This window comes from Archocentrus centrarchus, chromosome 4, assembly GCF_007364275.1.
Source record: "Archocentrus centrarchus isolate MPI-CPG fArcCen1 chromosome 4, fArcCen1, whole genome shotgun sequence".
In the NCBI taxonomy this organism is placed as follows: domain Eukaryota; kingdom Metazoa; phylum Chordata; class Actinopteri; order Cichliformes; family Cichlidae; genus Archocentrus; species Archocentrus centrarchus.
This window is the reverse complement of record NC_044349.1, coordinates 14,154,832-14,167,830: the sequence shown is the minus strand read 5'-3', so window position 1 is coordinate 14,167,830 and position 12,999 is coordinate 14,154,832. Positions and strand designations below refer to the sequence as shown.

Sequence of the window (12,999 nt, the reverse complement as noted above, 5' to 3'; positions counted from 1 at the left end):
TAAATGGTCAGTAATTAATTTCTTAAAGTGTAACTTTTACTTTGATTATTACCTAACCAAACTTTGCTAGTAACTGAGTTTGGTGTGGAAGAACTTGACTGGCCTGCAGAGTCCTGACATCAACCCACCAGAACACCTTTGGGATGAATTAGAGCCCCCACTGCAGGGCATTAGTGGTCAACAAATATCTGAGCATGAAAAGGTTTTGAATCGTTTGATTTGATCTGGCAAAACTGCGCAACAGTAGTACAGATAATTGTACACAACATCCAGAGAAGAATCAAAGGGAATTACAAAGTTTATTTGTTGCACAAGAAAACACAGTAGAGGGCGACATCGCCGGTACCATGCAGTCAAGTATTACAGCTGTGTGCTTGTCTCATGCAGCATGCACTGAACAGAAGAGTCCACAGGAGAACACATGCACGTGTACGACACTTTGACCTGCCAGCTTGTTCTTTAAGAAGAGTACGCTCAACACCGGCTGACCTCCGGTGGCTGAAACTTCCCACTGGTGGAGATCAGCAAAGTATTTTTACATACAAGATTATTAAAAAGAAACCCTTATCTTTTTAAATAATTTTTTTTTTACTGATCTCCTGTAAAGATCTTGTCCCATACTCTAAATTTGATGTTTACATTGTTTAATTGGCTTTTTTTGTATACAAGACAAAACCTCTAGTGTAAATATATATTTTATTATTTATCCTTTCTCAGGTTTACTTTTGGTGTAAAGCATTTTTCTCATGCAAATAAGAACAGGGTAAACAGCAGAAGAAATGTTCATGTTTCCCATTACCCCCCCCCCCCCTTTTTTTTTCTTCCCCCATTCAATTAATCTGTACAGCTTCTTTATGGAGTCTGAACGCCAAGAAACTGCCAATAATCATGTAATGTATGTGCATGCAGATACAGAAAATGCTTCTGAGATTGGTGTCAAACTACTCTTCAAGAACAGTTTCTTCAAAATAACCCCCCCCCCCCAAAAAAAAAAACAAAAAACAAAAAAACAGATATACAGCTTCTATTAGTGTTGTTTTCTCTGTTGGTATCAAAGAGGATAGTTTCATGGTGTACAGCCACAGGATAGAAAATGTTTGTACAGTACATAGCATGTTTGTTCATTGTAAACAATTCTGTCAGACTGCAAAAAATAACCGAGTGGTCTGTCTGTTTGCTTCACTAACACAACGACAGCATCCTGGTAAGGTTGTCATCACAAGATTGAAGACCATTTTTTTTTTTCTTCTTTTTTTTTTTTTCAGGAAGAAGAGGGGTCGAAGTAACACTACAGTTGTTTATAAAGAGAAGACTCAGAGAAAAGTCCGTACAAAAGCCAGGAATAGCCACTTACAAAGAGGACAATAACTCACCAAGCTTCATCTCTGCTGTGAAGTCAATCTGTGCAGCTGTCAAACACTGCATGAATCCCAGCAAGATGGTTAAAAAAAAAGCTCATTCCCTCAAGTCAGAATTCCTAAAAAAAAAAAATCCCTCGTGCCACAAACTGTCATCGTGCATATTATGTCCTTCAGTACACTTGGAATTATACACACTGTTACCAAAATATACATCAAAATTTGTACAATACAAAGACAAAAAAAAAAAAAAAAAAAAAAAAAACACTTGCTCAAAGAAGCCCTGATTTCACTGTTAATGTGTTTCTCTCGGTTTGCCTTTCACATTCAGTTACAAAATTTATGTCTAAATACATTAGTGCACTTTCCCCTTGGATGTAAACAGCACTGCAGATCACATGAAGTAGGACCAGGGCATTTATGAACGGTCTCTTTCACATGCACATGTGGGAAAAAGAAAAAGAAAAAGAAAAACGCTACAGACTCTGGAAAAAATAAACACACTTATACATGTGGGCGCGAAGCTTCAAAAATCCAACATGTGTTGTCATAGTAAGTAAGGAAAGCCTCCCAAAAAATGAATACCAAAGTGTTTTAAACCATCCCCTCCACGCTCTGAAGAAAACGGACCGTGACGTAGCGAACGGCATGCTGTGAGACGAACGCGCCGTTCCGGCACGACGCGCAGCCACGGTGCGTCAGAGTTCGAATGACAAACTCGCAGAGCCCGCAGCACACACAAACGTGAGCGTGGAACATCCAGAGCTTCGTGCTCAGCATCATTTTCCATAACAGTGGGAACAACAAAAAAAAAAAAAGCAAAACACAAAGCAAATCTTCATATTGAGCAAAGATTACAAATGTTTCTGCCTTCAAAGATATGGCTTAGAGGACATTGCACGGATACCATGGCACATAAAAACCTTCAGCTTCGTGTCTTCATAAAATAAGACAAAGGTGGGTAGTGTCTCACTGTGACTTGCAACATTATTCTCCACAAGAATGAAAAACTATGCAGTTCAACATTATTCTCCACAAGAATGAAAAACTATGCAGTTCCCATGAATTCACACGCAAGGAACATGACCAAACCAACAAGTTGTGCAAGTATACAGTATGTGCCTTACAGACATGATGAAGTCATCAGGGAAACAACTTATCTTTTCATGTCTTCTGTCAGACAATGCAGAGCCGCTTCTCTCTCTGCTGATATGACTGTTTCATTAATAACAGTTGTTTGTTTTTCCTGCAGTCTAATTAGCGCTTAGTAGCTTCTGTTTTACTCCTTCTAAAGGATGTTGCGCACCAATACAATCTGATGTAGTACTGTCTGTTGCAACGTCTGACCGACAGTTGATCAGACAATGACACATCAGTCATGTTGCTCACAGTGTGAACAAAAGGTCATTTTTAGGTTCAGGACGACCTACAGCAGTACTACAAACACAAACAGACACTGAATGAGAAAAGGGGGGGAAAAAAAAAAGTAACCTTGACTTCTCGTACCATTTGGTCCAACAGTTTTACGCAGCATTATCTCTACTACTCTGTACCAGAATTTATTTAAAAAATAGACATTTTAAAAAAATAATCCATTCAAAAGACATAAAACCACATTTTATGGATACAAAAATGTTGAGCCTTGACTGGTCAACCAATGAGAACTTCCCTCTTTTTCCCTTGTTACAAACTTCTCATACTTACATACAAATGTAATAAATAAGACCAGAAGGTCTGCAATGCCTGAAGGCAAATTTTTACAAAACAAAATTCAAGTAAGAGTTTCTTCCGCTCTTTCAGCCCAACGAGTTTGGAAATGACTTAGCTTGCAGTTCGTCACCTCTGAAAGACTCAAAAGAAAAGATATGAGCAGGTTTTATGACTACAGCGGTGAGCCGTCACTTTCTCGGATACCCTTTTTGTGTTTCCTCTCTGAACTCTGGTGTCTTCTCTGGTGCAATTTGAGGACCAGTGGTAGTCGTTTCTGCTGCCTGTCTGCAGCTGCTGTTGACGAGAAGACATCTTGTGTGTTGCTGCGAACATGAAGTGATGTCCACCTCCAGCTCAGGCTTCTCACCGGAGTCCTCTCCATCTGAGCATGGCTCCCACTCATCTTGCTCGCTCTCCGTTGAGCCCTGCACAGCTATCTGCGGCACCAGCGTGAACCTCCTCACCACAGGGACTTCCATCTCAATCTCCTGGCTGGATTGGGGTCGAGTCACAGTCCAGGCCATCCTGTGCTGCTCCTGTTGTGTTTGAGCCCCTGGAGGTGTGGTGGTCCCCACTACTGTGCTGCCACCGCTTTTCTCCTCTGGCTCATCAAAGCTCACCTCCTGCACTGCTTCCTGCTTCTTGAAGGAGTCTCGCCGCTCTGACAGGTTAAGCTTCCGCATCACAACCAGCTGCTCTGATCGCTCAATCCCAGAGTCCCGCATCCTTTGGCTGGTAATGTATGCCCCAAGTCTGCCGTGATCAACCCCGACGTAAGAGCCTCCACAGGCTGCATCCACCTCTGAGTCACCCAGCAGGTCACCCTCACCGTAAAACGGCACTTCCAGCGTGTGCCTGCGGGGGGCTTTTGACTTCTTGTCAGCATGATACACTCCAGACAGTTTCTCAGCTGACTGCACCCTCTTGAGCAAAGGCGAACGAGGCGGTTCTGCGCTGCGTGGCCGGACAATGTGTCTAATGATGGTGGGGGGCGACAGGGTTTTTCCATGGTACGTGTGAAGGGTTTTGGCAAAGCCTGGCAGAGGAGAGGGCGAGCGCTGTGGGGAAAGTGGCTGATTGGAGGATGAGGAGCTGCTGCAGGCCAGGGGCGATGGGGGGATGTTGCTGGTGGACTTGCGCCGGCCCACCTTACTGTAACGTTGCGGGCTGAGTTTAGAGCCCAGGCCAAGTGTGATGGGTCGACTGTGTGTGGCGGGGGAGCTGGGAGAGCTGGAGCAAGGAGATGTACTCTGTGGAGAGTTATTCTCTGTAAAGAAGCAAAACACTTTTATCAGCACACACAACACTTTAAAAAAGTGGCAAAATATGTTGGTATTCTAAGACTCTCAGTGCACATGGAGCATCTCAACTGACTAAAGCATCAGAACTGTTAAATTTCTTGAAGCAAACTTTAACTCACCATGGCCCTGATGGTCAGGTGCAGGGCTCCGGCAGGGTGTGGATGGCCCGGGGGAGAGGCTGTGAGTCGGGGAGCCTGGAAGACTCTCACTGGAGGAAACCGAGTGATGAAGACCAGAGGAGAAGCTGCGACTGCAGTGCATCACTGTGCTCTGCTTGGACAACTTCTTAAAGATGGTCCGTCGCCTGGAAGACAAGCAAAAGCAAACTATATAAATCACTAGCTGATTAGCATCACAACATCAACATGCACCACAGGTTTGTATTTTACAGTCAGCTGAACTTTTCCCAAATTTAAAAAACAAAAAACTTGGAGTGCCCTTATATATGTGACAAAGCACTCAAAATGCAACCGTTAATACTTTTAGCATTTACACTAGAAGGAGACAGAGGACTGACATCCACCATTTACCAGCCTCCCAGAGTAAACAAAGGATGAGTAACTCTGCAGAGCTGTAGAGAAAGAAAACCCTCAGATCTTCACCTGTCGTAATTATCTCTCCTCTTGCTCTTCTTGCTCCGGCGAGCCATCTTCCCTTTGTGTTTGGTCTTTCGCGCAGGACCGACTTTAATAGACGTGTTCTCAAGCGCTATGGTCTGAAGAGCCACCTTGCTGCCGCTCTGCACGTTTCATAAGAGTTAAAGAATTTGTATCCACAGTCCAACAACATAAAAGGATCTTAAAGTGAAGTTCAAATTAGATGTCATATGGCTCTGAGTGGTACCTTCAGCAGCAGTTCCATCATCTCTGTGTGGACCAGGCCCTGGACAGACTCTCCGTTCACGTGGGTGATGAGGTCTCCAGTGCAGAGACCTGCCTGGTGAGCCGGGCTGCCCTCCTCCACACTCTGTTGCAACAGTGAAGAGAGGAGTTTCGTTTTAGCATTACATAACCACCTTTTTATCATTCTCCTTTAGTTTTGGATCACCAAAGCAAAGCGCAAAATCTGAACTTATTACAGTTTACAAACACAAATACTAGATCCAGCTGTTTTTAATCTTCAAGCATTTTTAAAGCCTATGGTTAAAACCCACCGACACCATGTGATGCACAGTGTAGACATCGCTGTCGCCCATGTACACCCGGATGGCCTGCAGGGTGAAGCCATACTTCTTCCCTGATGTGTGGATGATGATTGGTGGCCTCAGGCTGCTGGGGCTGAATAATAGATCCCGGTTAGGGGACGAGTCCCGAGATGAGGGGTTGGAAGACAGTGAGCGTGGGGAGATGGGACCGGGGTGGAGGCCACTGGGTGAATCATCTGAAACAAACATAGTTTAGATGCATGATCTAAAATTTTATGATTCTAAAGATAGGCCTGTTTTACTTCCACGGTTAGAAACAAACTCCTGTTCATGCATTACATGTTTGCTTTTTTTTTTTTTTTTTTTTTACATTAATTATATATTTTGCTGGATTCAAATTTGGGGTGATAACTTTTTGCACCTGTAGTAATGATGAGAGACAGGGCGGAGACAGATGCAGACTTAGGAACCTTTCCTCCACAGGGAAGTCTCTGCCTGTCTGGTGTCTCCAGCTGGTTACCAAAGCGCCGAGGGGCTGCTGTGTCCTTAGGGGACGACTGTTTCCCCCCGGTACTGTTGCTGCGAATCCTGATCCGCCGAAGATTTGATACCACCACCTCTGCTGCAGAGAGAAAGTGTTAAGTGTGAACGCTTCAGGCCGAAGCACCTGTACATGTTCTGAAGAGAAATGTTTATAAAAAAAAAAAAGGTGGATTTACCTTCATCATCAGTGGAGAGGGCAAACCGGGGCATTGTCTCCAGGCTGTGAGTGCTGCTCATTACCAGAGGACTGCTGCTTCTGTCAGACTGGGAGGAGCTGGAGGATGCCCGGGGGCGAAGGCTAGAAAACCGTTAAAAAGCAGTTGAACATGTAAATCAGCTGATTCAGGATCCAAGTGAATGTTTTCATGCAGATCCACAATCTCAATGAGCTGGTGAACAGTTTATCATATTATATATACTTTGGTTTTGTCCACATTTACTTGTAACCTGTAAAAATAAATTGAAAAAATACTATCAGCCACCAGTGCTAACCCACAGCCTCCTGGCAGTAGAATCTTTAGGTGGCACAAATTACTTGAAAGCATAAGTTCTAGAAGATATAATTCCCAGGTCTCAGTAGATCTTAATGGGGTGCATATGAGCCTCAGTGACTTTTTTCACCAGGTCAATTCAAAAGCAAAAAGGCTGAGGGGTTAAAAACCAAAACTAGAACAAACCGACAACAATAAAGAGGAATGAAAGTTGCCCACGGCATGCAGTATAATGTATTTCACAGTTGTGTCTACCTGGCCATGCGTCCAGACTGCCTGGGCTCTGCACTGCTATCTGCTGGGCTCGGCGAGGCACTGAGCCCTCCCACGTCCCCGTGGTCCTCTTTATCCTCACTGTGGCTGCGGTCGGAGGAGAAACTCAGGTTGGATGGTGTCGCCAGATGTTCGGTGCTGCTGTAAACCTTGATGACAAATTGGTGAAAGGGTGTCAAATAAAGAGCTGGCCTGGATGCTGAAAAGTCTTCAAATATTCTGGCACGCTTCCTGCAGATCCTTCCTGTAGTGCTTATTTTTCAAATGTCTGCCCGCTTTTTAAACTGTCCGCATACGTCATTCCCCGACACAGCGCAGTGGTCTTTACCTTGCTGAAGCGATGCGACCAGGAAGCAAACTGTCTGATTTCCAAGGAAGATTCTTCGTCGTTGGTCTCGTCATCTTCATCAGAGGCCATATGATGGTAGCGATCCGAACGAGCTGAATACAGAAAAAGAGAAGATGCTCAAAATTTAAGAGAAATTTAAACACAAAGGTGTAATCCCAAACAAAATCAATCACCTGACAGTATTATCCCAGCTCATCAGTATAATAAAATGTGGAGCTATGGAGAAGAAATATTTTAGCTAAATTAAAGCTGCTTAACAAACAGATCTTTCATACGTCCATGTTCAATCAGCACAGGAAAAAAAAAAAACAGATCAGTGAGGTCTCATCTTCATCTCCCATGACGAGTGATCGTCACCACTCAAGCTGGCCAACATTTTGATCTTGCTACCACAAGAAGTCAAGATTTAACAGAAAAATAAATCAAAGTCACAGCTGGAACTTACTGTCAAAGTAGCTCGTATCATCCTCGGCCTCCAGCTGAGGGATGAACTCTGCTTTCTGTCGGAGGAGCCCGTTCCAGTCCAACCCCAGGAAGAAAGGGTGCTGCTTCACCTCTGAGGCTCCACCTATAACCAAACAAATTCCACATTCAGTCAAACACTGGATCAAGTTCAGTGTACAACTCATTTCCCATGTGTCCTTGCTTCAATTTTAAGTTTACTTTTCAAATTCAAGTTTGATTTCCCTCTATAAAATCCCCTTATGAACCTTCTTGTATTCGATTAAATTTTCTGAGAGGACACTGTGGCTTCGGGGTACGGACCTGTATAAAACATCACTGTACCTGTTCCCAGTCGGTCTAAAGGGTTCTGCCTCAGCAGGCGGGTGATCAGGTCCTGGGCATCAGTAGGTAGCGCATCCTCTCCTTCAGGCCAAATGATTTCATCTGCCAATCGGAGAAGATAATGAATAAAAGTATAAAATTAAATAAATGAACTCCCAATTTATAGTCATAAAAACATTAAAGAGCAAGTCAGAATGTTTTTTTGCTTGCCAAAGCACAACCTTACTCTGGGCTGAAGTGGTTAATGTGTTTAAGGTTTTTTTTTTATCTTTTTTTTTACATTTAGACTGATTTTTAGCTCAGGCTATTTCATGCTAACATTCACACCTACAACAAATCCAGAATCACCAATTAACCTAACGTGCAGGTTAGCCAGAGCGCCCAGAGAGAACCTACACAGGCATTGGAGGAACATGCAAACTCCACACAGAAAGGTCCCAACTGGTGGATTCGAACCTCTTTGCAGTGAGGTGACAGTGCTAACAACTGCACCACTAGATCACAACTTTCTTCAAATTCTGAGAGCACAACTAATTGCAGGCTACCGCCATGATAAGATAAACCCTCCTGTGCCACCGCTCTTTTTTATATGTTTTCAATTCAGATGGGAAAAGGAAACTAGTTTAACATAAAGATTTGACCTCAGTCATTATTCTATACTGTGCTTATATTTTGAAGGCTTGTTAAGAATTGGATTTTCCAAGTAGAAAATTCATTCTGACTAACTTTGTCATTTCAAGACCCACCACTGACAACTTGTCCAAAAAGCTCTTCCGGAGTGTCTCCAAAAAACGGGACACAGCCGACCAGAAATTCATAAAGGATGATCCCCATCGCCCACCAGTCCACTGGCTTCCCATAGCCCTGTCTGAGGATCACCTCTGGGGCTATGTACTCTGGAGTTCCACACACCTGTGCAAATAAACCAACAAACATCAGTTTGGGCAAAATGAACAAGCTGCATCTATAATATCTGACAGCCCCAAAGTGGCAGGCGATTTCTCTCATTCACTTGAAGTTGTCTCACCTGTTTGTCAACAAACTCTCGTGTGTCTTTCTCTATGTGACCCTCATACAGGTTGGTTGTCATGTTCATCAGGCCGATTTTAGAGAGACCGAAGTCAGTCAGCTTGATGTGGCCCATAGACGTAATCAGCAAACTGTTGGGCAGAAAAAGGCATCAACATAACCCGTGCATTTTACAATCTGTCCAGAGTGATGAAAAATGAGGATAAGTGCTGAAAAACAGAAAAACCGAGACTCTACCTGCGGCCACTCACAAACCTGACTATGTCAGTTTAGTTATCAAATAATGTTGAATTTAATGAAGCCTAATGAAAGCAAGAAAGCACGTTGGAGCTGAGTTGGGGTAAAGGTGATATTGGATGCATTCTTACTTGTCAGGTTTAAGATCCCGATGCACAATGCCATAGTTGTGAAGGTACTCCAAAGCGAGGACTGTTTCAGCAAAGTACAGCCTTGACATTTCTACAGGTAGTGGGCCCATGTTTTTCAGAAGGTTGGCGCAATCTCCACCTTAACAGAACAGGAAACCTTAAAATCACAGGCACAGCAATGATCCTAACACATCAACTGTCCAATGAATTACTGGGATGTAGTAATACACACAGAGACCTATTCTTAGACATCTCAGCGACAAGCTGTTTGAAATGTCTCTGCATTAGAACTCACTGGAAAAGGGTTCTTGTTTAAGTTAAGCTAAAATGTTAGAAATATTAAAGTGTCTTAGTCACAGCAGCCTCTGTCCTCTTTACCTTCTACATACTCCATGACCATGCAGAGGTGACGTCGTGTCTCAAATGAGCAGAACATGGAAACAACAAAAGGGTTCTCAGCAAAGGTTAGGATGTCCCGCTCCACAAAGGCCTGCTGGATCTGGTTCCTCAGCACCAGGTTCTGCCGGTTTATCTTTTTCATGGCAAACCGCTGCCGGGTCTCCTTGTGACGAACCAGATAGACCGCCCTGTCAAAAGCCACACAACCCTCATTAGACCCACTGATACAAGAAAAATGCATATATTCACAGTGGAAACATCCACAAAAATGGTTGAAACTGAGGTAAATTGTTTCAGTGCAACTGAAATTCAGGGTTATTCTGTCAAGAAAAGAAAAAGAAAAACAGAGATCACCTATTTCTAACTTTGTGGAATCACATACTGTAGGTCCCAACTATATGTATTCTCACCTGTCCCAATACACTTTGTTCAGAAGTGATATTTTCCAAGCTGATGTGCTTCCTGACATGGTTTTAATCTTTAATCTTAGCTTTGCAACCATTTGCGAAGTAACAAGCATCTGCAACTAATTTTCAGCATTGGTACTTCTAAGATAAGCAGTGAAAAGTAATGAAATGGGCGCTTCTTATTACCCATATGCTCCGTTACTTATGAGTTTGATGGTCTCAAAATCGCTCTCAAGAGGTTTTCTTCGAGTTGGAGTCAGCGTCTGTGGAGCCTTATTCTACACAAACGGAACAGAAACATGATATTTGTGGCTGTTTGTGAGCAAGTGATAAATTATACAAGCAAACTGAAATAAGTAAACAGAAAATAAGACTGTGACTAATGATGATTACAGGTTAATGATGCCATCAGACTTCATATTAAGACTTGTTTCCCCTTTGGAAACTGTACTTTCATTGGAAAATGAAGGATGGATTAAGCAACCAGAACATAAAGAGGATGGTCTTGGGTTTGCATGGTACTATTAGGAGCTTTCAAGGCTGCTAAAATAACAAAAGCAGGAAAAAGTGGAACAACTAGTTATCTATTGCCACTATTAGCTCATTTCCCACTACATTATGCTAAAAGCCAACTACTAGTACAAGCACTAATTATGCCTGAAACCTACCTATGAAAAAGAACACTGGTTTAAAATATTTATAATATCCTTTTAGCATAGCACAGAGATCTGAAGAAGCGTGTGCTTAGAACACATCTACATTAAAAATTTTTAAGCTTAAATCATATCTTCTCCCAGTGGGTGATAATATATGAGCTCAGAATCCGCATAACAACAGTAAAAGTTTACCTCCACATTAGCATCTGCTTCTGCTGATGCTGAAACTGAGGCTGAAGCTGAGGGACTGGCCTCGTACTGTTCAAGCTGTACCATGTCTAGAAATGATAGAAGACGAGTGTTTAATTTGACCAGAAACAATCATCTTGAAAGAAAACTTTATAAAACCTTTGGGTTTCCAACATTTACTGATTGCTTAAAAAAGGTCTGCTCTTCATCCAACTCCCAACCAATGCAACAAATATATAGTTCGTGGCAGTGGCGCAGTGGGTAGGCGCTCGCCTTGCAGCTGGAAGATTGCAGGTTCTGTCCCTGCGCTGCGTTGTGTCCTTGGGCAAGACACTTAAACGACATTGCCTAACGGTAGCACCGGTCTCTGGCTGCATGACCGCAGATGCTCGTCTCTGGATGAGTGATCTGGAACGATCATTTCGTTCCAGATCACTCATCTCAACAATGAGTTCAATCTAACATCTAACAATATATTTGTTGCATTATCATAAAACTTAATAAAAAATAAATTAATAAAAAAAAAAAATATTATAATAATCACCTACTCCAGGGACACATTGTTACTTAGCTGATGTCTGAAATGGGCTTTAAAAATCATCACATGTGGGCCACATTTGAAGCAACTGGGATCTGTTCCTCTTCAGCACGGACGAAGGCTTTTCTTTGATAACTTGCTTACTTTACCTTCTAACGGGTCCCGTGTGAGGCCCAGCTGGCTGATGATGTACCGTGGGATGTCCGTCTTGATTCCCTGGCCGACTTTGGCGTGGCCCTCTGCCGCTTCAAGTAGGTGGTAAAACTCTTCTGGGTCAAACTCCTGTCAACAGCGTCCAACAGCAGCATAATTAATGTGGAGTGTCTGAATATCTCATCAAATGTAACGCCAGAAACTCAAAGGCATCCAAGAGGCTTCAAGTCTACTGGTGTTTTACTACTACTTTACTTATCCCTGGATAACTATTAGTAGTAAAGTAGTAATAGTTATCCCAGGAAAGCCACCAAATCCTAAACAAACCTTATTCTTATTGTAGGAGTTGAGAAAGTTACACTGAACTGACAAATTTAGCTTTAGGTATCTCATAGTTAAAATGTTTTACCAGCCACAGATTTATGAAGTGTGTGTGTGTGTGTGTGTGTGTGTGTGTGTGTGTGTGTGTGTGTGTGTATGTATGTATATATATATATATATATATATATATATATATTTTTTTTTTTTTTAATTATATAAATGGTCTTTATGTAATTTTTTTTTGTAATTTTCAGAAAATTTTGCTTTACTGTCTCTGTTCAAAAACCATTCGCTTTTCTTCCACAGCTTACCAGACATTCAAGGAGGCGAGCCGGTCGAGAGATTATGATGAGGATCTTTCTCACCAGCTGGGTGATGACAGTCACCTCTTCACTTTCCGAGCGCTCGTAGGCCTGGAAAACACGAGGAGGCAGGGGCTAAAAAGCGTCAGGAAACTCAAGTCATCTCCACGGATTTCCATTTTCAGCGAGGGACTGCAGAGGGTTTGCATCTGAGTAACAAAAATACTGCTTACATTTATGGTGAAGTCAGCTTGGCTAGTTGCTTGTGTAAAAACGAAGGGATTATTATTATTATTAAAATGGCGGAAATTTCAAAACTGTTAGTGTGTATTTTTGAAACCGCCTGAACTAAAACTGAACGTCTACATTTCACAACTTGATTCCTTCGATTTTAATCCAGTGCGGAGTTGCACAAAAGCAAAACTGCGTCACTGTCATTTAATATTGAGAAACTGCATGTGCCAATAGGATGATCAGGGATTATATGTCTAAGGGAAACCAAAGGGCGGGCACAGTTCACCCTTAGAACCATTTCCTCCACCCCTAAAAATAATACACCTACAGAAGCATTGTTTTATGCTGAAACAGGAAGAATAAATAAATATAAAATTCTAAGCAAATGGATAGGGCATTAAGAAAAATATGAAAACAGATGCCGCCTGACAGAACTGCATCAGAAATG

At 42.5% G+C, this 12,999-nt stretch overlaps 1 protein-coding gene across 2 annotated transcripts in view; it reads right to left on the bottom strand.

Annotated features, from left to right (window-relative positions):
• Nucleotides 1–280: 280 nt before the first annotated feature.
• mast3b (microtubule associated serine/threonine kinase 3b) overlaps nucleotides 281–12,999 on the bottom strand; it is a 44,537-nt gene continuing 31,818 nt past the window's right edge. For both annotated transcript variants that reach the window (XM_030727099.1, XM_030727100.1), the window contains 19 exons: nucleotides 12,327–12,428; nucleotides 11,691–11,823; nucleotides 11,007–11,092; nucleotides 10,345–10,436; nucleotides 9,731–9,939; nucleotides 9,353–9,491; nucleotides 8,983–9,115; nucleotides 8,702–8,867; nucleotides 7,956–8,057; nucleotides 7,615–7,737; nucleotides 7,149–7,261; nucleotides 6,803–6,969; nucleotides 6,233–6,354; nucleotides 5,935–6,135; nucleotides 5,523–5,749; nucleotides 5,213–5,335; nucleotides 4,972–5,108; nucleotides 4,489–4,673; nucleotides 281–4,335 (listed from right to left, as the gene is read on the bottom strand). In XM_030727099.1, coding sequence (XP_030582959.1) covers nucleotides 3,257–4,335; nucleotides 4,489–4,673; nucleotides 4,972–5,108; nucleotides 5,213–5,335; nucleotides 5,523–5,749; nucleotides 5,935–6,135; nucleotides 6,233–6,354; nucleotides 6,803–6,969; nucleotides 7,149–7,261; nucleotides 7,615–7,737; nucleotides 7,956–8,057; nucleotides 8,702–8,867; nucleotides 8,983–9,115; nucleotides 9,353–9,491; nucleotides 9,731–9,939; nucleotides 10,345–10,436; nucleotides 11,007–11,092; nucleotides 11,691–11,823; nucleotides 12,327–12,428 — 3,639 coding nt within the window. In that variant the 3' untranslated portion in view covers nucleotides 281–3,256. The remainder of the gene's footprint in view (nucleotides 4,336–4,488; nucleotides 4,674–4,971; nucleotides 5,109–5,212; nucleotides 5,336–5,522; nucleotides 5,750–5,934; nucleotides 6,136–6,232; nucleotides 6,355–6,802; nucleotides 6,970–7,148; nucleotides 7,262–7,614; nucleotides 7,738–7,955; nucleotides 8,058–8,701; nucleotides 8,868–8,982; nucleotides 9,116–9,352; nucleotides 9,492–9,730; nucleotides 9,940–10,344; nucleotides 10,437–11,006; nucleotides 11,093–11,690; nucleotides 11,824–12,326; nucleotides 12,429–12,999) is intronic.